Source organism: Haematobia irritans, chromosome 5 (genome assembly GCF_050003625.1).
Source record: "Haematobia irritans isolate KBUSLIRL chromosome 5, ASM5000362v1, whole genome shotgun sequence".
Lineage (NCBI taxonomy): Eukaryota > Metazoa > Arthropoda > Insecta > Diptera > Muscidae > Haematobia > Haematobia irritans.
Genome location: NC_134401.1, coordinates 158,649,249 through 158,674,810, shown reverse-complemented (window position 1 = coordinate 158,674,810; position 25,562 = coordinate 158,649,249). Strand labels below are relative to the sequence as shown.

Here is a 25,562-nt window from a genome sequence, read left to right as displayed (position 1 = left end):
AGAATTGTTAACACTTTCCCAAATACGCTTTTTTAACGTTCACTTATCTAAATACTAAGCTATTATTGTCATTGCTTTAATTCACTCTCGCTCTCACTCTCTTGAAAACAATATTCTCTCAATGAAACTCCAACTCGAATTTCAATGACTCTCGAATCGTGTCTAGAGCAGGGATGGGCAGAGAGAAATGTTTGTTTGTGTGCGAATCCCTATGATTGCTCTCTTTATGTACTTCGACCAATGTTAATTGTATTACTGATAAAGAAAAGATGAAGTTTACTTCGATATAAAGTTCTCTAATTAGTTTCATTATATTTTTGAAGGAAGGTATTGCAAAAATTTTCGATTTTTTCCCTTTTAAAGAAATTCGTAGAGAGTATGATAATATTATTAGTTATGAAAGGGATCATAACTAATAACATTTTCCTACTCCCTATGAATTGCACAAAGAGAACGTTTTGGAGAGTAAGAGCAAAATGCGGCGTAGTATTATGCCCAAAGTAGAAGAGATAATTGCCGACAAGGTTGGACGGTTGCACTACGTTTTTCTCTCATTGTCTATCTCCTAACTAATAGCGCCCTTCAAAATGCTATTTCTAATTCATAAGCAGGGTCCATTTTCATCTCAAGAGCCCCAAAAATGCAAGTAAATCGTTGAAACCATGTTCATTTAAAAATTGGGGTCATAGGGAATCCGACAGAAGAGATAGGTCAACTCCAATGAAAATTTGGATTATTTTGAGATTTTGACCCAAAGAGGGAGGATTCCCTACTTCCGAAGATAGGAAACTATTAACACTCTAATGCCCAATCTGGCCTTTAGGCGGGCTTCGTAACATCAGGAAGCTTTTAGTAAAACACACATTAAAACAACAAACACGGGTAAAATAAAAAGAAAACGTGGTAAAATCTGTTCAAGAGGCTGTGCAGCATATACTGAATTTTACCGCATAATTTTTTCTTGTTTCAGTTTTTTGCTTTTGTGTCGTTAAGATTAAATTTAATCAGCTGGCAAAAAAATGGGGCTTTAGAGGGTTAATCGACTTTTGTCGGAAAAATCATAATCAACTTGTTTAAATGTTCAAAATCGATTAGATTTTTGATAGATGTCAAAATTGACAAATCCATGTTTTATGGTGACCAAAATCGAGTATCGAACTTCAACAATAAAGTCGAAAAAGAGAACAGTGAAAAGCGGATATTTTTACTACATGACCTATTTCCCCACTTTCGCCTAAAATTTCAAATAAATTGGTGATCGTAGGTCGATTCATAAAACAAAAGCTTTCCGATAAGATATTCTGAACACATATATAGAAATAGAGCTTATCAGTGTCCCCTAGGGATATAATCACGGTTATCACTCGTGTCCAAAATAATCTACCACTATTTTAAGAAAATTTTACCAAATAAAAAATTCCATTTTGAAGTTTGCGATCAAAATTTTGATGGTAAGACCTAACACGAAAATTAAAACATTTACTAATATTGAATTTATAGAAAATTTTGTCAATATTTTATTTCTTTAGAATATTTTGTCAAAATTTTATTAATATAGAAAATTTTGTCAAAATTTTATTTCTATAGAAAATTTTGTCAAAATTTTATTTCTATTGATTTTTTTTTTCAAAATTTTAGTTCTATAGAAAATTCTATAAATTTTTTTTCTATAGAAAATTTTGTCAAAAAATTTTGTCAAAATTTTATTTCTATAGAATTTTTTTTTCAAAATTCTAGTTCTATAGAAAATTCTGTAAATTTTTTTTCTATAGAAAATTTTGTCAAAATTTTATTTCTATAGCATTTTTTTTCAAAATTCTAGTTCTATAGAAAATTCTGTAATTTTTTTTTCTATAGAAAATTTTGTCAAAATTTTATTTCGGTAGAAAATTTTGTCAAAATTTTATTTCGGTAGAAAATTTTGTCAAAATTTTATTTTTTATAGAAAACATTTATTTTTATAGAAAATTTTATTTCCATAGAAAATTTTGTTGAAATTTTATTTCCATAGAAAATTTTGTTGAAATTTTATTTCCATAGAAAATTTTGCTAATATTTTATTTCAATAGAAATTTTTGTCAATATTTTATTTCTTTAGAAAGTTTTGTTGAAATTTTATTTCTTTAGATAGTTTTGTCGAAATTTTATTTCTTTAGAAAATTTTGTCAAATTTTTATGTTATTCATAGGATTATTTTAAAATTCTATTTTGAGCACATATATAGAGCCTACCACTGTCCCCATAGGGATACAATAACGGTTGTCACTCGTGTCAAAAATAATCTGCCAAAATTTTAAGAAAATTTTACCAAAAATCTACCGAATAAAAAAATCTTATTTCGAAGTTTTTGACCAAAATTTGGTGGTTAGTATGAAAGAAAGAAATATTTTTTTATTTTATTTCTATAGAAAGCTTTGTTAAAATTTGATTTCTATAGAAAAATGTGTTAATATTTTATTTCTTTAGAAAATTTTGTCAAAACTGTATTTTTTTTTTTGGAGAATATTTTGTCAAAATTTTATTTCTTTAGAAAATATTGCCAAAATTTTATCAAAATCTTATTTGTATAAAAAATTTAGTCGAAATTTTATTTCTATAAAAAATTTTGTCAAAATTTTATTTCTAAAGAAAATTTTGTCAAAATTTTGTTTCTGTAGAAAATTTTGTCAAAATTGTATTTCTAAAGAAAATTTTGTCAACTTTTTTATTTCTATAGAAAATTTGTTCAAAATTTTATTTCTGTAGAAAATTTTGTCAAAATTGTATTTCTAAAGAAAATTTTGTCAATTTTTGTTCTATAGAAAATTTTGTCAAAATTATATTTCTACAGAAAATTTTGTCAAATTTTCTTTCAATATCAAATATTGTCAAGATGTTATTTGCATAAAAAATTTTGTCAAAATTTCATTTCTATAGAAAATTTTGTCAAAATTTTATTTCTATAGAAAATTTTGTCAAAATTTTATTTCGATAAAAAATCAAAACTTTCTTTCTATAGAAAATTTTGTCAAATTTTATTTCTATAGAAATTTTTGGCAAAATTTTATTTCTATAGAAAAGTTTGTCAAAATTTTATTTCTATAGAAAATTTTATTAAAATTTTATTTCTATTAAAATTTGTTAAAATTTTATTTCTGTAGAAAATTTTGTCAAAATTGTATTTCTAAAGAAAATTTTGTCAATTTTTGTTCTATAGAAAATTTTGTCAAAATTATATTTCTACAGAAAATTTTGTCAAATTGTCTTTCAATATCAAATATAGTCAAAATTTTATTTGCATAGAAAATTTTGTCAAAATTTCATTTCTATAAAAAATTTTGTCAAAATTTTATTTCTATAGAAAATTTTGTCAAAATTTTATTTCGATAAAAAAATTTTGTCAAATTTTCTTTCTATAGAAAATTTTATTTCTATAGAAATTTTTGGAAAAACTTTATTTGCATAGAAAATGTTGTCAAAATTTCATTTCTATAGAAAATTTTGTCAAAATTTTATTTCGATAAAAATTTTTTGTCAAAACTGTATTTATTTACAAGTTATTTTTTGCAAAACAATTGATTTCACTGGAACGATTCGAGTTTTTCACTACTACTAAGAAGGTAAACAAATAAAATCAGCTGTACTGCTCTTTCAAACCCTTGGTTGCTCTGAAATCGATTAACTACCAATAATCGATGGTAATTGGATCTCATCGGCAAGTGCTGCCAAGTTGCATTTTTATATTAACCGGCGCCCCGAATTATGCCTCAATTTTGATTTGATTTTCAACAAACTACTAGAGGCCGTTGCAACGATACAAAGTTACAAATCTTTCTATTCAACTCAATCGTCAAATATGAACAAAAACAATGAAGTGTTCTCGAAACAAATTGACATCGGCATGGATAAAAATCACTTGGATCCAAACGAGAACAAAAGAACCAGAATAGTTTTCATTAGTGATCCAGCAATTATGTCCAAAAGTAATGAAGATACTACGGAACCTTTCGAAATTGGCTCTGATGAGAACATGGCAGTAAATAAGCCTTGTAAACGAACTCGTGACTCACATGTTCAACTACCATTAGTGGGGAACACTCCTAAAACTCCCCGTATTACAGACTCGCCACTTCGTATGATGCAGCGCTTGGTGTCCGTCCGTCCGTCCCTCTGTCCATGTATTTGTTGTTCACAGGATTCCGGTCGCAATTATTAACCGATTGTGATGAAATTTGGTACAGGGAGTTTTTGGGCACAAGGACGAACGCTATTGAAGTTGGAAGAAATCGGATCAAATTTAGATATAGCTCCCATATATATGTATCGCCCGATTTCGACAAATGGGGTCACGTTGCGCGTTTTTTCAAACGGTAAAATTTGGCAAAAGTTAATCTTTTCCATCGCCCTTCAAGTCTGCAAAATTTCATCCAAATCGGTTCAGATTTAGATATAGCTCTCATATATATGTATCGCCCGATTTTCCCAAATTTGGCCACAAAACCTTTATTTATCAACCGATCTTACTCAAAGTTGGCTAAATATAATCTTCTATAGCACTAACTATATGTGCAAAAAATCATCGAAATCGGTTCAGATTTAGCTATAGCTCCCATATATATGTACCGCCCGATTTTTCTAAATTTGGCCATAAAACCCTTATTTATCAACCGATCTTACCCAAATTTGCCTAAATGTAGTCTTCTATAGCACTAACTATATGTGCAAAAAATCATCGAAATCGGTTCAGATTTAGATATAGCTCCCATATATATGTACAGCCCGATTTTGAAAAATTCGCCGCTAATAACCTTATGTTTGACCATACAGGCCTCATTTCTTAACTGATCTTACTCAAATCTTGCACAAGGTAACCTTTTGTGGTATTAATCAAACCCGCAAAATATTATGCAAATTGGTTCAGATTTAGATATAGCTTCCATATATATGCATCGCTCGATTTTCCCAAATTTGGCCATAGTACTCTTTTTTATTAACCAATGTTACTCAAATTTCAAATTTTGATATACTAGCCGATCGTACTTATACGTACTTGTAGCTCTTACATAAGAATATTGCTCGATTTTTACAAATTTGAATTTATTACACACACTAATTTAACGATTTTCTCTTTTTTAATAATGGACTCAATATTAGTGGCATACTAACTCCCGTAGGTGCAATATCAACACAGCCAGTGTTGCTAGAAGTAGGGGAAATTGCCTATATGTAGGGTTTTTCTAATATTTAGCGTCTTGTAGGGACGTAGGGCCACAATGTAGGACATTTTCACTCAACACAATTTGTAATAATTTTTACATTTTGGTGGCTCTAGAGGAGGAAATTAGAAGCCGGCAAGGCTTGATCTTTAATAATGTGTGGTAAACTTTATTCCTGTAGAAAATTTTGTCAACATTTTATTTCTATAGAACATTTTGTCAAAATTGTATATCTATAGAAATTTTTTCAAAATATTATTTCTATAAAAAATGTTCTCAAAATTTTATTTCTGTGGAATTTTTTCTCAAAATTTTATTACTATACAATTTATTGTCAAAATTTTATTTCTATAGAAAAATTTCGCACAAAAATTTGTTTATGGAAACTTTTTCCAAAATTTTATTTTTATAGAGATTTAACAAAAATGATTACTAATTTGGGTAGAATTCTACCAACTGTGGCAACCGTGGTGGTAATACAGATTTATATTCTAAGTTATATACGTTGCATATTCATGTTTTAAGATAAAAAAGTTCTTAGAACCATTTGTAAAATTTTTTAAATTTAATGAAAAATATAGTAGGGAAATTTGTTTGGGAATGTATAGGAAAGTAGGGAACTTTTTTTGTCCTTGTAGGGTAAACCGAACATATTCCCCGGCAACATTGACTATGAGCTATAGTCAGATTGACACAAAGCACCCATAGACATGTACCACTTAATTTTCTTAAAGATGCAACTGCGGTTTATCTCCCAGACCTATATGTTACCCCACAAATGCTTATGATTACTAATTCTGTAATAGTGGTTTAGGGTATGATATAGTCGGCCCCGCCCGACTTTCTACTTTACTTACTTGTTTAATAATGGACTCAATATTAGTGGCATACTAGCTCTTTTGGTGCAAAATAAACTATAGCTCCTAATATTAGACATTTCTGATCAGATTGTGACAAGACACCCATAAACATGTACCCCCCTTTATGTTCTTCAAAACCTATACCAATGATACCCCACAAATGCTTATATTTACTAATTCAGTAGGGGTAGTTTAGGATATAATATAGTCGGCCCCGCCCGACTTTCTACTTTACTCACTTGTTTTTAAATGTTTTCAATCCATTAAATTTTTTGGCGGACTATTTGAAATTATATCTGCCGATGCCTTTATAAAGAATTTATCAAAACAGCGCTTCGACTGCAACATCGACAATACCAAAGGTATAGGCATTGTGCGACATCTATACTGTTGAAATTTGTTTTCTTCGCTGAAGAGAACTTATCGTCCTCTTATGTTTTAATTCTCTCTGTACACCCACTTAGGTTCCTTTCAATTTGGTATATAGGCAATTAACCAGCAGGCTCTAAAATATTGGGAAAATTCACAAATTTGATTTTATTTTTATTACTGTCGACCATTGAGGAAAAAAAATCGGTAATCCAGTATTTTTCCCCTCAGCCCCAATATCGTGTTTGTTCTTATCTTTTACTTATGCAAAATACAAAAAAACTCTATATCAATGCTTTAACTCCCTGCCGCTCTCTTGAAATCTATATTCTCTCAATGAATCTCAAATTGTTGCACCAATGATTCATAGTAAAAGCCAAACAAAAACCTTCCAAAATGTCTTAGCTAACATGTTTTTGCAATTTTAGTAGGATTTTGAAATTTTAATGTTAATATGGTTCCAATCCCTGCAATACAATAGCATCAAATACACCGATCTATGGAATTAAATTTTTGAGTGTGTTGATGTCAAGTGTTTAGAGGATTAATGCCGCTGGGGTCATCTTGAGAAAAAATTCGTTTGTATACGCAAATATTGTAAATATTAATTACACAAAATATTTTAAAAAATATTTTGTGTGATTAAAATATATATGACACAGAGGTCATATATATTTTATCAATTTGGTTTTATCAATTTGGTTATAAAAGGTCATCCGCCTTTTGAATAAAACTTAATATCTGTCTGTTCTACAAATTTCTACATATAAAACTTTCTAAATGCATTTGACATAGAAATCATCCTTACAACTCTGTAATCATAAAATGACTTTGAAATCAAATAATCTCAAAAGAATATGTCCATAATTTCAAGCTTTCAAAATGAATTCGAATGTAAACCACACTTGTCATTATTCTCTTAACGAAGGATCTTTGTTGTACATTTGATGGTGATGATATGGTACGAACAAATGTACACACTCACACACACAAATATGATTTCAAATAGAAATAGATAAGGTTAGAGTAATTTTGAGGCATCAATTTGTAAGAGTTTTCATTATACCCTTCACCACTACTGTGGTACAGGGTATAATAAGTTTGTGCATTTGTATGTAACGCCAAGAAGGAAAAGTCTGAGACACATCGTTTAGTATACCGATCGTCTTAGAATTAAATTCTGAGTCGATTTAGCGATGTACGTCTGTCTGTCTGTCCGTCTGTCTGTCTGTCTGTCTGTCTGTCTGTTGTGTGCAAAGTACAGCTCGCAGTTTTAGTCCGATTGTCCTAAAATTTGGTATAGGGTCCTGTTTCGGCTCAAAGACGATCCCTATTGATTTTGGAAAAAATCGGTTGAGATAGATATAGCTGCCATATATATTTTTCACCGATCTGGTCATAATTGGCGTGTATATCAACCGATCTTCCTCAAATTCCGTACATCCGAATATTTTATTAGTCTCGAAAAACTTGCAAAATATCAACCAAATCGGTTCAGATTTAGATATAGCTCTCATATATAGTTTTCGCCCGATTTACACTCATTTGCCCACAGAGGCCAAGTTTTTGCTCCGATTTAGTTGAAATTTTGCACAGGGAGTATAATTAGCATTGTAGCTATGCGTGCCAAATTTGGTTGAAATCGCTTCAGATTTAGATATAGCTCCCATATATAGCTTTCGCCCGATTTACATTCATATGACCACAGAGGCCAATTTTTAACTCCGATTTAGTTTAAATTTTGCACAGGGAGTAGAATTAGCATTGTAGCTATACGTGCCAAATTTGGTTGAAATCGGTTCAGATTTAGATATATCTCCCATATATAGCTTTCGCCCGATTTACACTCATATGACCACAGAGGCCAATTTTTAACTCCGATTTAGTTGAAATTTTGCACAGGGAGTAGAATTAGCATTGTAGCTATGCGTGCAAAATTTGGTTGACATCGGTTCAGATTTAGATTTAGCTCCCATATATATGTTTTTCTGATTTCGACCAACATTTTCCTTGTAAAATCGCCACTTCTTAGTCTAAAAGTTGTCAAAATGACTCTAATTTTGCTAAACTTCTAATACATATATATCGAGCGATAAATCATAAATAAACTTTTGCGAAGTTTCCTTAAAATTGCTTCATATTTAAGTGTTTCCCATATTTTTTTACTAAAATTGTGTTCCACCCTAATGCATTAGCCGACTTAAATTTTGAGTCTATAGATTTTGTAGAAGTCTATCTAATTCGGTCCAGATCGAGTGATATTGAAATGTATGTATTTGGGACAAACCTTTATATATAGCACCCAACACATTTGACGGATGTGATATGGTATCGAAAATTTAGATCTACAAAGTGGTGCAGGGTATAATATAGTCGGCCCCGCCCGACTTTAGACTTTCCTTACTTGTTTTGATTTTATGCTAGGGACATCAAACAACCACCCCCTTAAATTATCATGCAACTTTTTAATCAACATCTTCATTGATAATAGAAACGCTCTTTTATACTCTCTCTCTCTGCGTCTCTCTATCACTCTCACTCACTCCATCTTCTCAACAAATTAAGCATTTACAGTTGGCCAACAAATCAAGACTATTGCACATATACGGGTGTGTGTGAAATCCTATGTCTCATCTCCCTTTTAGGGCTCTCTTATTCCTTTTGCCCCCTCTATCTTCATGAATGTCTACTAAAGTCTGTCTAGAAAAATATGTTGGCAAGAAGATGACATCGTATGGAATTTTCAATGATTAGAATTCTATGAAAGGATATCTGGGAAGATTGTTTGCCTCTCTCTGGGTGTGTGTTTGCACACATATGACATGGCCAAATGTATAAAAAGTTTTTCCAGAATTCCAAAGGCGAGAAAAAAACGAACTGCAAATCATTGCCAAAAAAGAAAACCAATACGACAACGACAATTGTAACATGATATTTTACTTTTATATGAATGTCTTCTATGGCCTGATGCTGATTGTTGAGGGAGGTCCTTTTTGCCATCTTTAGTACTGTGTCATATTCTTTTACTTGATTGTATTATGCTGGTGCTATTTGAGTATATTAAGTTAGGAACTAAGATGGTATTACTAGCAGACAGTGATACCATTTAGCCTCTTTATCAACAAAAGTGATCTTACATTTGCAGTGCGTTTGTAGCACTTTTTTTAAGATTCTAAAACAAAAAATAGTTTTATAGTGGAATTGTTTATGAATTTTATCGCAGGCTCTCATTTATATTACATGAAATAATTGTGCATAAAGTAATTTTGTGTTTAGGAGTTTTCTATTAAAGTGGAATCATATTTTTTACTACCAAATTGTTTATTTTTATCAGAAATAATACATGCGCCTAAAAGCATACAATAGAAATTTCTGAATGTACAATCTTTACTCAGCAGGCATATGATCACACTAGAAAAATCTCTTTTAGACTCACAATATATTCGGATCTAATCATAGATTTGCCAGTTTCGTCAAACCAAGAGAAAACTCGAATATATATATTTGAAATATGGCAATATTTTATGCTTATTCGGCAATCTAATAAATGATACCCTTTAGAGGTCAGACGCAAAGCTATATCAATATTGTCGCCAGTCGTACGTGGAATTCAGGGACAAGAAGTCAAAACCCCGTAGAGTTAAACAGGGAGTTCCCCAGGGCGGGGTGATATCTACGGCACTGTTTAACCTCTACCTGTCCTCGATTCCACCCCCTCCTGACGGCGTCGAGATTGTGTCTTATGCGGACGATTGCACAATCATGGCATCCGGGCCCATTGTTGATGACATTTGCGATCGATTAAATGTCTACCTCGCTGATCTTACCAGTTATTTCACTGCAAGAAATTTGAGGATATCTCCCACCAAATCCTCAGCCACACTATTCACTACATGGATGGCGGAAGTACGCAGGCAGTTGAATGTCAGAGTCGATGGCGAAACAATTCCGACAACAAATTGCCCCAAGATTCTCGGGGTCACATTCGACAGCCTTTATAAGACGTCCGCCCATGCCACTGCAATTTGTGATAAGCTCCGCGGTAGAAACAAGGTCCTCAAGTCGCTTGCCGGCAGCACTTGGGGTGCGGACAAAGAAACCTTGTTAACTACATATAAGGCAATTGGCCGGTCAGTGGTAAACTATGCAGCGCCAGTGTGGACACCTCAAACAAGCGATACACAGTGGAATAACATACAGACCTGTCAGAACGCTGCCCTTAGAACCGCAACAGGATGTCTCCGCAGTACACCCCAGGATCACCTTTATGCAGAGACCAAGATCATCCCAGTACGTCGACACAACTACATGTTGTCAAAGCAGTACCTCTTGGGTTGCCATCGAAGTTGTCATCCGAATCACCATCTTGTGGATAGACAACCTCCACCCAGGAATGTAAGGGTTGATCTTCACCTTCTAGAGCCAGAGATCCAGCGTTACAAAAGAGAGCCTCTAGATCAGGCAGCATACCAGACAGGTCTGAACAGGATTCATGAGGATACTGTAGCTGAAGCGGTGTGAAGCTACAAAGTTAATCCTGTTCTCGGAGTCCGACCGCCGCCCATAGCACCGGAGGAGACAGACCTCCCACGGCAGACAAGGGTAGTTTTTGCCCAACTAAGATCAGGCAAGTGCAGCCGCCTCAATTCATACTTATCAGTGATTGATAGCAGCGTAGCTGACGTGTGTCCCATATGTAATCAAGGGCCACATGACACTCGTCACCTTTTTGCTTGCCCAGTTAAGCCTACCCGTCTCACTACCAGATCACTCTGGACACACCCCATCCTTGTCGCAGGGTTCCTTGATCTGGCTACCAGCTGAACTACACAAGCATAGAACAAAATGGATGAAACTACATTAAAAACTGTTACAACAACAACAATATTTTGGCTACTTCAATATTTCGGATTTTATGTGAAAAAATCTGCAAAAATAAAAAAATTACTTCATAAATTTAATTAATCATTGTTAAGTGTTAGATTTTTTCTTTCTTATTATTTATTTATTTTTTTATTATTTTTTATTAATATTTATTTATTTTTTTTTTTTAATTTTATTGTTCAAAAGCACAAAATGTCGGATATAACAGTAGAAGCAGTTTAGATTTGTTCGAAATAGCTATCTTTGACACAAATGGACCGATAAAATCATAACACGCTGCATGAAAGTGGCTTTGGGGTATTTTGACCTACTCCCGGCGATGCGACAGTTTGAGATGATTAACATTTTGGAATGGTTTAGTGCCAACTTTCCTTTCCAAAATGTCCCATTTGCAAAAGTCAAACTGGTGGATATTTCGAGATTTTTGTCGCTCTTGTGAGGTGCAAACGAAGCCAATAACTGACATAAAAGTCTTAGTTCAGATATGCTGTGTGCGATGATGATGACCTCTATTGGAATGTCCAAGATCAGCGGCGACATATTTGTCCATCCATGACTTCACTACAGTTTTGAGGACATTTACCAAATTTTAATTTTAACTTCATGCTCGATGAAGGCACACACAGAAGGAAAATGTTATTGTTGTATTTGATTTCGACAATCATTTTATGTTTGACAAGAAAACAAAAGTTTTTCTTCTCTCCATTTAAAAATAACAATTTGCTCTAGGAGGTGATCATATTGCTTCTCTGTGTGTAAGAGAGGGGTGTGATTATCGGCCATTGCTGTAGCCAACCTTATTATTACCATAGGCCGTGCTTGAGTTCTGCAGGTCAATCGAAGGTTAAAAATTTCTTCTTTGGCAAGTAAATCCAATCATTTGGTTAGTTAACAAATGGTTTCTCATCGGAGAAAACCAAATTCGGTGACAAGCCACTTTCGTTCAAACATGGCTCTTTCCAGTCTAACTTCCAGTCTAAAATTTTCTAAAGAAATCAAATTTTGACACAATTTTCTGCAGAAATTAAATTTTGACAAAATTTTCTATAGAAATAAAAGAAAGTACATCCTTGAACTATGGTAACTTGACCGTGATACCAGTTAGGATCTTGGTATCAAGGACATGTCCCAGGATTTTCTTACCCCTGTAGGTTCGTTGAGATGTAGGGAGAGCCTGTTCATTTCTAACATGGATTCCCAGCAAAAAAAGCGTCGCCAAAAAGTGGTAAAATGTTCTTTTTGGATCCGGAAGTGGTGCATAATTGGCACAGAAGCTATAATTTTAACATGGGTCTGTCATAGGACGGATGTCCACCATTTAAACAGCCTTTGCACTGACTTTGCATCACTTTTTAACGTGTGATTCGAATTCAGTATTTTGGATGTGATTTATGCTAATTCTTACTCTGTTTTTAACCTATTTGAAACAAAAAACTTTAAAATTACCCATTAAAAATATGAAAAATGCGAGTTATAAAAAATTGTATTAAAATAATACAATTTTTTATAAAATTGTATTAAAATAATACAATTTTTTAGTTAAAATAGAGAACATCTTTGGGAGGACATTTTTGGAAGTGCTTTTAAAGTTGTGCCTTTGGAACGACTACCAAATTTTTTTGCTGCGTTATTCAGTCCATCCCAGATAACGGCAGGCACAGTTGCCTTTGACAAAATTGTCTACAGCAATAAAATTTTGACAAAATTTTCTATATAAATACAATTTTCTATATAAAAAAATTTTGCAAAAATTTAAGAAAATTTCCGCTAATAATAATTACTAACAAATTTTTCACTAGAAATAAAGGCTTGACAAACATTTTATAGAAATAAAATTTTGACAACATTTTCTTAAGTTATACAATTTTGCCACAATTTTATATAGAAATAAAATTTTGACAAAATTTTCAATATAAATACAATTTTCTATATAAAAAAAAATTTTGCAAAAATGTTCTATAGAAATAAAATGTTGCAAAAATTTTCTATAGAAATAAAATTTTGCAAAAAATATCTATAGAAAAAAACAATTCAAAAATTTTTAATGGAAATAAAATTTTGCAAAAAAATGTCTATAGAACAAAATGTTTCAAAAATTTTTTATGGAAATAAAATTTTGTAAAAGTTTTCTATGGAAATAAAATTTTACGAAATTTTTCCATAGAAATAAAATTTCGACAAAATTTTCTATAGAAACAAAGTTTCGACAAAATTTTCTATCAAAATAATATTTTGGCAAAATTTTCTATAGAAATAACATTTTGACAAAATTTTCTATAAAAATAAAATTTTTCAAAAATTTTCTACAGAAATAACATTTTGCAAAAAATTTCTATAGAAGTAACATTTTGCAAAAAATTTCTATAGAAACAAAATTTTGCCAAAATTTCTTATATAAATAAAATTTTGCGAAAATTTTCTATAGAAATAAAATTTTGACAAAATTTTCTAAAGAAATAAAGTTTTGACAAAATTTTCTATAGAAATAATATTTTGACAAAATTTTCTATAGAAATAAAATTTTGCAAAAATTTTCTATTGAAATAAAACTTGCAAAAGTTTTCTATAGAATTAAAATTTTACGAAATTTTTCTTTAGAAATAAAATTTGGACAAAATCATCTATAGAAATAAAATTTGGACAAAATTTTCTATAGAAATAAAATTTTGACAAAACTTTCTATAGAAATAAAATTTTAACAAAGTTTTCCATATAAATAAAGTTTGGAAAAAAATTTCTATAGAAATAAAATTTCGACAAAATCGTCTATAGAAATAAAATTTTTACAAAATTTTCTATAGAAATAAGATTTTGACAAAATTTTCCTTAGAAATAAAATTATCACAAACATTTTCAATAAAAATAAAAGTTTGCAAACTTTTTCTATAGAAATAAAATTTTGACAAAAATGTTTATAGAAATAAAATTTTGCAAAAATTGTCTATAGAATTAAAATTTTCCAAAAAATTTTATATATAAAATTTTGCAAAAAATTTCTATAGAAGTAATATTCTGCAAAATTTTCTCTAGAAAAAAGAAATTTCCTATAGAAATAAAATTTTGCAAAAATTTTCAATAGAAATAAAATTTTGCAAAAATTTTCAATAGAAATAAAATTTTGCAAAAATTTTCTATAGAAATAAAATTTTGACAAAATTTTCTATAGAAATAATATTTTGACAAAATTTTCTATGGAAATAAAATTTTGCAAAAATTTTCTATTGAAATAAAATTTTGCAAAAATTTTCTATTGAAATAAAACTTGCAAAAGTTTTCTATAGAATTAAAATTTTACGAAATTTTTCTTTAGAAATAAAATTTGGACAAAATCATCTATAGAAATAAAATTTGGACAATATTTTCTATAGAAATAAAATTTGGACAAAATTTTCTATAGAAATAAAAAATTTTAACAAATTTTTCCATATAAATAAAGTTTGGAAAAAAATTTCTATAGAAATAAAATTTCGACAAAATCGTCTATAGAAATAAAATTTTGACAAAATTTTCTATAGAAATAAGATTTTGACAAAATTTTCCTTAGAAATAAAATTATCACAAACATTTTCAATAAAAATAAAAGTTTGCAAACTTTTTCTATAGAAATAAAATTTTGACAAAAATGTTTATAGAAATAAAATTTTGCAAAAATTGTCTATAGAATTAAAATTTTCCAAAAAATTTTATATATAAAATTTTGCAAAAAATTTCTATAGAAGTAATATTCTGCAAAATTTTCTCTAGAAAAAAGAAATTTCCTATAGAAATAAAATTTTGCAAAAATTTTCAATAGAAATAAAATTTTGCAAAAATTTTCAATAGAAATAAAATTTTGCAAAAATTTTCTATAGAAATAAAACTTTGACAAAATTTTTTATAAAACTAAAATTTTGACAAAATTTTCTATAGAAATAATATTTTGACAAAATTTTCTATAGAAATAGAATTTTGCAAAAATTTTCTATTGAAATAAAATTTTGCAAAAATTTTCTATTGAAATAAAACTTGCAAAAGTTTTCTATAGAATTAAAATTTTACGAAATTTTTCTTTAGAAGTAAAATTTGGACAAAATCATCTATAGAAATAAAATTTGGACAATATTTTCTATAGAAATAAAATTTGGACAAAATTTTCTATAGAAATAAAAAATTTTAACAAAGTTTTCCATATAAATAAAGTTTGGAAAAAAATTTCTATAGAAATAAAATTTCGACAAAATCGTCTATAGAAATAAAATTTTGACAAAATTTTCTATAGAAATAAGATTTTGACAAAATTTTCCTTAGAAATAAAATTATCACAAACATTTTCAATAAAAATAAAAGTTTGCAAACTTTTTCTATAGAAATAAAATTTTGACAAAAATGTTTATAGAAATAAAATTTTGCAAAAATTGTCTATAGAATTAAAATTTTCCAAAAAATTTTATATATAACATTTTCCAAAAAATTTCTATAGAAGTAATATTCTGCAAAATTTTCTCTAGAAAAAAGAAATTTCCTATAGAAATAAAATTTTGCAAAAATTTTCAATAGAAATAAAATTTTGCAAAAATTTTCAATAGAAATAAAATTTTGCAAAAATTTTCTATAGAAATAAAACTTTGACAAAATTTTTTATAAAACTAAAATTTTGACAAAATTTTCTATAGAAATAATATTTTGACAAAATTTTCTATAGAAATAGAATTTTGCAAAAATTTTCTATTGAAATAAAATTTTGCAAAAATTTTCTATTGAAATAAAACTTGCAAAAGTTTTCTATAGAATTAAAATTTTACGAAATTTTTCTTTAGAAATAAAATTTGGACAAAATCATCTATAGAAATAAAATTTGGACAATATTTTCTATAGAAATAAAATTTGGACAAAATTTTCTATAGAAATAAAATTTTGACAAAACTTTCTATAGAAATAAAATTTTAACAAAGTTTTCCATATAAATAAAGTTTGGAAAAAAATTTCTATAGAAATAAAATTTTGACAAAATCGTCTATAGAAATAAAATTTTGACAAAATTTTCTATAGAAATAATATTTTGACAAAATTTTCGTTAGAAATAAAATTATCACAAACATTTCCAATAAAAATAAAAGTTTGCAAACTTTTTCTATAGAAATAAAATTTTGACAAAAATGTTTATAGAAATAAAATTTTGCAAAAATTGTCTATAGAATTAAAATTTTCCAAAAAATTTTATATATAAAATTTTGCAAAAAATTTTTATAGAAGTAATATTCTGCAAAATTTTCTCTAGAAAAAAAGAAATTTCCTATAGAAATAAAATTTTGCTAAAATTTTCAATAGAAATAAAATTTTGCAAAAATTTTCAATAGAAATAAAATTTTGCAAAAATTTTCTATAGAAATAAAATGTTGACAAAATTTTCTATAGAAATAAAATTTTGACAAAATTTTCTATAGAAATAAGATTTGGACAAAATTTTCTATAGAAATAAAATTTTGCAAAAATTGTCTATAGAATTAAAATTTTCCAAAAAATTTTATATATAAAATTGTGCAAAAATTTCTATAGAAGTAATATTTTGCAAAATTTTCTCTAGAAAAAAGAAATTTCCTATAGAAATAAAATTTTGCAAAAATTCTCAATAGAAATAAAATTTTGCAAAAATTTTCAATAGAAATAAAATTTTGCAAAAATTTTCAATAGAAATAAAATTTTGCAAAAATTTTTTATAGAAATAAAATTTTGACAAAATTTTCTATAGAAATAAAATTTTGACAAAATTTTCTATAGAAATAAGATTTTGACAAAAATTTCTATAGAAATACAATTTTGCAAAAAAAATTCTCTAGAAATAAAATTTTAATAAAAGCTTTAGTCCAAGCTGTGCATTTTTCAACATGTGTTGCAACTCACGAGCAAGTTTTCTAGCACTGTGGCGTGGATTTCTCTCAAATCTGGCTTTCGGTTTTCGAATCATTTCTGGTGTTTTACCGCTTTTTCGTACACTCTTTCGATGCGATGTAACTCTGCCAAGGTATTGAGGTAATAAGCAATGGTACGAGAAAAAAAGTTGTATTAACATTTAAATGATGAAGGACTCTAACGGCAATCACTTGTGGTTTCCAGCCAGAAGCATATAGCAATCACACTATCATGTTTGAATTTCAACACGAATATCATTATTTCTAAATGCAATATATCCAAATGCTTCTGTTAGCTTGCAAACGATAAAATGTGCTGTAACTGGTATACATTTGTCAGCTATGAGATGAGAGGTTTAAAAATGATAATAACCTGAAGTTGGATGCAACTCAAGCTGGAAGCTGCCGCCTGAAAATATGCAACGAAAAATCTTCTACATTAAGTACTCTGAGTACTCTACCAAGTTCAAGTATAGTTTTTCGATATTTTTAAAAGTTTAGTTAGACCTAAATTGAGAAAAACGCTTTTATAATTTTACAGAAAAGCCTGATATGAAATTAATTAAATTTTTTTGTAAGTAAGCCAATGTTTATGGGACTATATTGAAAAAAGTATGCCTCATTTGATTGCAACTGATATTTTTGTTTACACAAAAAATTGATTCCTTTAACAACTGAGATGAATCATTAGCTTGAAAATTACTCTTCTAGAATTCAAACTTTTTATCTTTTCAAGAAGTATGCTCGTTGTTTCGATTTCACCAACCTAAATAGGCCACCTTTCTTTGAACTCAGCTCCATGTCGCACATAAGTCACTATCTCTGGGAACCTTCTTAAAAATGGATACTATTTGGCAATTCAATTTGTAAGAAATTCTGTTACCTCCTGTGTTTTGTCTGTGTTTGTAAGATTGTTCGTTTTGTATTTTTTTGCTATCTCGTTTCCATTTTATTTTATTAGTAAGTTAACACCCACAAAACGACACACTTTGAGCATGAAATTCAGTCTGTCTAAACATCAACCTCATCCCTAATGACTTTGCTTTAGGTTTTGGTTTCTTGGCCTGTCTATCTTGCCAGCAAGTGTGTAATTTAAGCGAATTTCTGTTAATTTTATATTATTTTCCTTTATCTTGCTATGGTTGGTTTCGTTTGCTTTTCGTTTTTTTTTTTATTGTGAAAAGGAAGTGAGGGAGTCCTTTTTTCTCATCTGCTTTGCCACACTTAGTTTACTACTCAACTTTGGCTTTTAATTAAGTGTAAATGATACACAACCATAAATATAGGAAACCAGACAGGGGACAGGGGAGGAGAGACATCCCAATTCCAAGAAGTCAGTAAGAAAAAAACACAACAAAAATAAAATTAAAACGATGGGAAACCAAGCGACAAAAAGAAGTCAAGTCATCGTGTATAGAACATCCCAAAAGGATATGAAGCAACCAACACACACCCACATACCAAGGAATTGCAAGAATAAATAAAAGAGGAAACATATGGCTAAGGAATTTCTAATGAACAATGGAGGCATATGCAGTTGTAAGATCCAACCCTTCACCCAACTCTAGGTACTATGTCTAAAGTTTTAAATGAACTGAATAATAAATCTCTGGGTAATACTGATTTCTTAGCAGTGATAGAGGTGGTATACTTTTAGGGTTAAGATACTACACCCTCAAAAAAATTGTGTATAGAAATTAAATTTTGACAAAATCTATAAAAATAAAATTTTGACAAAATTTTCTAAAGAAATACAATTTTGAAAAAAAAATTTCGATAGAAATAAAATTTTGACAAAATTTCCAATCGAAATAAAAATTTGACAAGATTTTCTATAGAAATTTTGCCAAATTTTCTATAAATATAAAATTTTGCAAAATTTTCTATAGAAAAAGAAGTTTCACAAAATTTTCTGTAGAAATAAAATTTTGACATAATTTTCTATAGAAATAGATTTATTACAAAAATTTGTACTGTAATAAAATTTCGACAAATTTTCTATAGAAATAAAATTTGGACAAAATTATCTATAGGAATAAAATTTTTGACAAATTGTTGATAGTAATAAAATTTTGATAAAATCTTCTACAGAAATAAAATTGTCTATTGAAATAAAATTTTGACAAAATTTTCTATAAAAATAAAATTTTCTATAAACATAAAATTTTTACCAAATTTTCTATAGAAAAAAAGTTCAAAACATTTTCAAAAAAAAAAAAAAATGGTCACAAACTTTTCTGTAGAAATAAAATATTGACAAAAATTAAAAAAAAAAAAAATTTCTTTAGAAATTACATTTTGACAAAATATTCTATAAAAATAAAATTTGGACAAAATTTTCTAAAGAAATAAAATCTTGAAAAAAAAAATTCGATACAAATAAAATTTTGATGAAATTTACAATGGAAATAAAACGTTGACAAAATTTTCTATAGAAACAAAATTTTGACAAGATTTTCTATATATTGTAAATTTCTATAGAAATGTTGACAAAATTTTCTATAAAAATAAAATTTTGAAAAATTTTCTATAAAAACAAAATTTTCTGTAGAAACACAATTTTGGCAGAATTTTCTATAGAAATAGAATTTTTACAAAATTTTGTACTCTAATAAAATTTGGACAAAATTTTCTAAAGAAATAAAATCTTGAAAAAAAAAATTCGATACAAATAAAATTTTGACAAAATTTACAATGGAAATAAAACGTTGACAAAATTTTCTACAGAAACAAAATTTTGACAAGATTTTCTATAGAAAAAAAATTTTGTAAATTTCTATAGAAATGTTGACAAAATTTTCTATAAAAATAAAATTTTGAAAAATTTTTTATAAAAACAAAATTTTCTGTAGAAACACAATTTTGGCAGAATTTTCTATAGAAATACAATTTTTACAAAATTTTGTACTCTAATAAAATTTGGACAAAATTTTCTATAGAAATAAAATTTTTGACAAATTTTTAATAGTAATAAAATTTTGACAAAATTTCTATAGAAATAAAATTTTTACAAAAATTCCTGCAGGAATAAAATGTTGACAAAATTTTCTATAGAAATAAAATTTTGACAAAATTTTCTATAGAAATGAAATTTTGACAAAATTTTCTACAAAAATAAAATTTGGGCAAAATTTTCTATAGCAATACAATTTTGGCAAAATTTTCTATAGAAATAAAATTTTTGACAAAATTTCCAATGGAAATAATATTTTGACAAAATTTTCTATAGAAAAAAAATTTTGGAAAATTTAAATAAAATGTTTGCAAAATTTTCTATAGAAAGAAATGTTCACAAAATTTTCTGTGGAAATAAAATTTTGACAGAATTTTATATAGAAATAGAATTTTGACTAAATTTGGTATTGTAATAAAATGTTGACAAAATTTTGTACTGTAATAAAATTTTGACAAAATTTTTTATAGAAATAAAATTGTCTATAGAAATAAAATTTTGCAAATATTTTCTATAAAAATAAAATTTTGACAAAATTTTCTATAAAAATAAAATTCTAACAAAATTTTGGAAAATTTTTCTATAGAAACAAAAACTTTGACAAAATTTTCTATAAGAATAAAATTTGGACAGAATTTTCTATAGATATAGAATTTTTACACAATTTTCTAAAGAAATAAAATTTTGCTAAATTTTGTACTAAAATAAAATTTTGACAAACTTTTGTACTGTAATAAAATTAAAAATAAAATTTTTGATAGTAATAAAATTTTGACAAAATTTTCTACAGAAATAAAATTGTCTACTGAAAAAAATTTTGCAAAAACTTTCTATAGAATTAAAATTTTGCAAAAATTTTCTATAGAATTAAAATTTTGCAAAAATTTTCTATTGAAATAAAATGTTGACAAAATTTTTTATAAAAATAAAATTTTGACAAAATTTTCTATAAAACTAAAAGTTTGGCAAAATTTTCTATAAAAATAAAATGTTGACAAAATTTTCTATAACAATAAAATCTTGACAAAATTTTCTATAGAAAAAAATGTTCAAAAAGTTTTCTGAAGCAATAAAATTTTGACAGAATTTTCTATAGAAATAGAATTTTCACAAAATTTTCTATAGAAATAAAATTTTGACAAAATTTTCTATAGGAATAAAATTTGGACAAAATTTCCTATAGAAATAAAATTTTTGATAGTAATAACATTTTTGAAAAAAATTTTTGATAGTAATAAAATTTTGACAAAATTTTCTACAGAAATTAAATTGTCTATAGAAATAAAATTTTCCATAGAACTAAAATTTTCACAAAATATTTTATAGAAATAAAATTTTGACAAAATTTCCTGCAGGAATAAAAGTTTGACAAGATGTTCTATAGAAATATAATATTGACAAAATTTTCTATAGAAAAAAGTGTTCACAAAATTTTTTATATAAATAAAATTTTGACAGAATTTTCTATAAAAATAGCATTTTGACAAAAATTTCTATAGAAATAAAATTTTTGATAGTAATAAAATTTTGAAAAATTTTCTACAGAAATAAAATTGTCTATACAAATAAAATTTTAACAAAATTTTCTATAGATATAAAATTTTGACAAAATTTTCTATAGAAAAAAATGTTCACAAAATTTTCTATATAGAAAATAGTACCCTGTTACACAGTGTGGCGCAGGATATAAAAAGGTTCACAAAATTTTCTGTATAAATAAACTGTTTACAGAATTTTCATAGAAATAGAATTTGGACAAAATTTTCTACAGAAATAAAAATGTGTATAGAAATAAAATTTTGACAAAACTATTTATAAAAAAAATAAAATTTTGTAAAGAAATAAAATTTTGGATAAGATTTTTTATGAAATTAAATTTTGAAAAAATTTTTTGTGGAAATCAAATTTTGACAAAATTTTTTGTGGAAATCAAATTTTGACAATATTTTCTATAAAAATTAAGTTTTGATAAAATTTTCTATAAGAATAAAATTTTGACAAAATTTTCTATAAGAATAAAATTTTGCAAAAATTTTGTATAGGAATAAAATTTTGACAAAATTTTCTATAGAAATAAAATTTTGCAAAAATTTTCTATGGGAATAAAATTTTGACAAAATTTTCTATAGGAATAAAATTTTGACAAAATTTTCTATAGGAATAGAATTTTGACAGAATATTCTATAGCAATAAAATTTTGACAACATTTTCTATAGCAATAAAATTTTGACAAAATTTTCTATTGCAATAAAATTTTGACAAAATTTTCTATAGCGATAAAATTTTGACAAAATTTTCTATAGCAACACAATTTTGGAAAATTTTTTTATAGGAATAAAATTTCGACATAAATTTTTTGTTAAAATTTCCTATAGAAATGAAATTTTGAATAAAATTTTTTATAGAAATCTAATTTTGACAAAATTTTCTGTGGAAATCAAATTTTGACAAAATTTTCTATAAAAATAAAATTTTGTAAAGAAATGAAATTGTGACAAAATTTTCTATAAGAATAAAATTTTGCAAACATTTTCTATAGGAATAAAATTTTGCAAAAATTTTCTATAGGAATAAAATTTTGACAAAATTTTCTATAGAAATAAAATTCTGACAATATTTTCTGTAAAAGTAAAATTCTGACAAAATTTTCTACAGCAATAAAATTTTGACAAAATTTTCTATAACAACAAAATTTTGATAAAATTTTCTATAGCAATAAAATTTTTACAAAATTTTCTATAGAAATAAAATTCTGACAAAATTTTTTATAGAAATACAATTTTGCAAAATTTTTCTATAGAGATAAAATTATCACCAACATTTTCTATAGAAATAAAATTTTGACAAAAATGAAGAGTTTCTTTAAATTTTATAAATTAATTTCAATTAAATTAAAATTTCCTTTACTTCTACCGCAGTTTATAACAGAATTTTATTCTTGACCAAAAAATAAGCTAGTCACACAAATTGAACTTGAAAAAAAAGAATCGTTGAAAAAAATTCATATACATTTTCCACAAAATTGAAATTTTATTTCCTCCTCTTACGCTCTTGCCCCCATTATAATATGGTGCACTCTTGACAGCGTTTATTACTTCTTGCCCCTTTTCCCCAAGGTCATGGTATGATTGGATGAATTATAGTGATTTTTATGAGTAGTGAATTCCAGATATTCTTCTTCCAGCTTTTGGCGAGTCTCTTCCAATTTTCGTTTCTCCTCGGCATGATCTTTTTTCAGTTTATCGAAGCGCAAATGCAATTCCTTCTCATTGTCTTTCAATTCAGCCTCCTTGGCCTTAACACGCTGAACAAACATTTGACGGACTTCTTCTTCCTTGGCTTGGAGCTCATTTAAATGTTTTGAACGTTTAACTTCAAAGACCTCTTGAAATGAGATGGGCTTGTTGTCATTATCCATGTCCGAGAAACCCATATCAAGGAGTCTAGTCTGACGATATAGGGCATAGTGTTTCAGATGGGTTTGCTCTCTCATATCCTCCATATTGGTGCGTATCAACATTTCCCGTAACTTGACAAAATCGCAGTGGATCTCATTTTCCACTTGCACGGTGCCCCAGGGATATTGGCGAGCCCTCACTTGTTTATTGCCTATCTTGACAAACTCCCTACTGCCGACCACAGCAAAGGGTGTATGCTCATTCATGGTGGCATTAGTTTCGGCCACTGTCTCATCATCAATAGGGAACTGGTAGATGTTGACATTATTCTTCTGCAATTCTTCCAAGATTTTTCCCTTGAAACGTTGTAGCTCTACCTTGGACACCGTGTCAGCTTTGGCTATGATGGGAATTATATTCACTTTGCTATCCAATTGTTTCATACAAACCAAATCCAAGGATTTGAGACCATGTCCTGTGGGACATAGGAAATAAAGGCAAGCATGTATTCGACTATCATGAAAATCCACCAAAGAACGTTTGATCTTTAATTCCTCCTGCAGATATTGCTCAAATTGCACATCAATGTAATCGACCACAGCCTTAAAGGAATTCTCCTTATTTATTTGATCACCAAAGCCCACGGTATCACATATGGTCAATTTCAATTGGACATTACTCTCCTGCAATTCATAGGTATTGGCCTTGAGTTTCACATTGGGCAGCGTATGGGGACTGGGTACAGATTCGAAATTTGTATTGAAAAGAGAATCCATAAGAGTTGATTTTCCCAGACCGGTTTCTCCAATGCACATGACATTGAAGACAAAACCATTTTGGACACTTTTATTCACCAATTGATCGGGCAGAGTATCGAAACCCACATGGCCTGATTGTTTAAGGACTCGTGTGATGAGATCCTTCTTAGGAGCAGATACTTCGATGGTCATTTGAGAGGCTAATTTTATCAATAACTAAAGATGGATGTTGACGGTAAGGAATCGCGTTGATGACTACAGGAATTTTTGCTTAGTTGTCATCATTTATAAAGGTCCTTTGCCTTTTTGCCAAGCTACCTGTTGGTCAGGTAGATTGAAATTAATCTAAAGGTATATAAATGTCGGTCATGGGCATGGAAATTTGACTACAAAATATTTCGTGGAAACAAACAATGACAAGAAAATCCTTCCTATGAAATGGGTATGGATATGGATGGAAATATTTAACGATCACCTATTACTTTTGAATATTTAATGATAGGTAGTAGAAAATACCAAATCTTAACAAACATATGGATTATACTGCAGCAAATTGGAACATAGGTAGAAAAAAATATATAACTACATAAAATCCTTTGAGCTCAAAAAAAAAAATAAGAAGAAGATATAGAAGATTTTTTATTTTTTTTATAGAAATGAATTTTTGACAATTTTTTTATAGAAATAAAATATTCACAAAATTTGAGATAGAAATTTTATTTTACAAAATTTTCTAAAGAAATACAATATTGACAAAATGTTTTTACAGAAATAAAATGATGACGAAATCTTCTATAGAAATAAAATTTTGACAAAATTTTCTATAGAAATAAAAATTTTACAAAACTTTCCATAGCAATAAAATTTTGGCAAATTTTCGTTAGAAATAGAATCATCACAAAAAGTTTCTATAGAAATAAAATTTTGAGAAAATTTTCTATAGAAGTAAAATTTTGACAAAATTTTGTATAAAAATAAAATTTTGCGAAAATTTTCTACATAGAGTCATCATAAAAAATTTCTATACAAATAAAATTTTGAGAAAATTTTCTATAGAAAATTTTGACAAAATTGTCTATAAAAATAAAATTTTGCAAAAATTTTCTATTTAACAAAATTTTGCAAAAATTTTCTATTTAATAATATTTTCTATAGAAATAAAATTCTTACAAAATTTTCTATAGAAATAAAATTTTTACAAAATTTTCTGTAGAATTTTCTGTAAAAATTTCCATAGCAATAAAATTTTCGTAATAT

The 25,562-nt window shown here is 27.6% G+C and overlaps 1 protein-coding gene across 1 annotated transcript; it reads right to left on the bottom strand.

Annotated features, from left to right (window-relative positions):
• Positions 1-23,155: 23,155 nt before the first annotated feature.
• On the bottom strand, positions 23,156-24,561 carry LOC142239097 (septin-2-like). Its single transcript, XM_075310858.1, has one exon. The coding sequence runs from the start codon at positions 24,495-24,497 to the stop codon at positions 23,241-23,243; it is 1,257 nt and encodes a 418-aa protein (XP_075166973.1). The 5' UTR covers positions 24,498-24,561; the 3' UTR covers positions 23,156-23,240.
• Between the last annotated feature and the right edge of the window lie 1,001 nt (positions 24,562-25,562).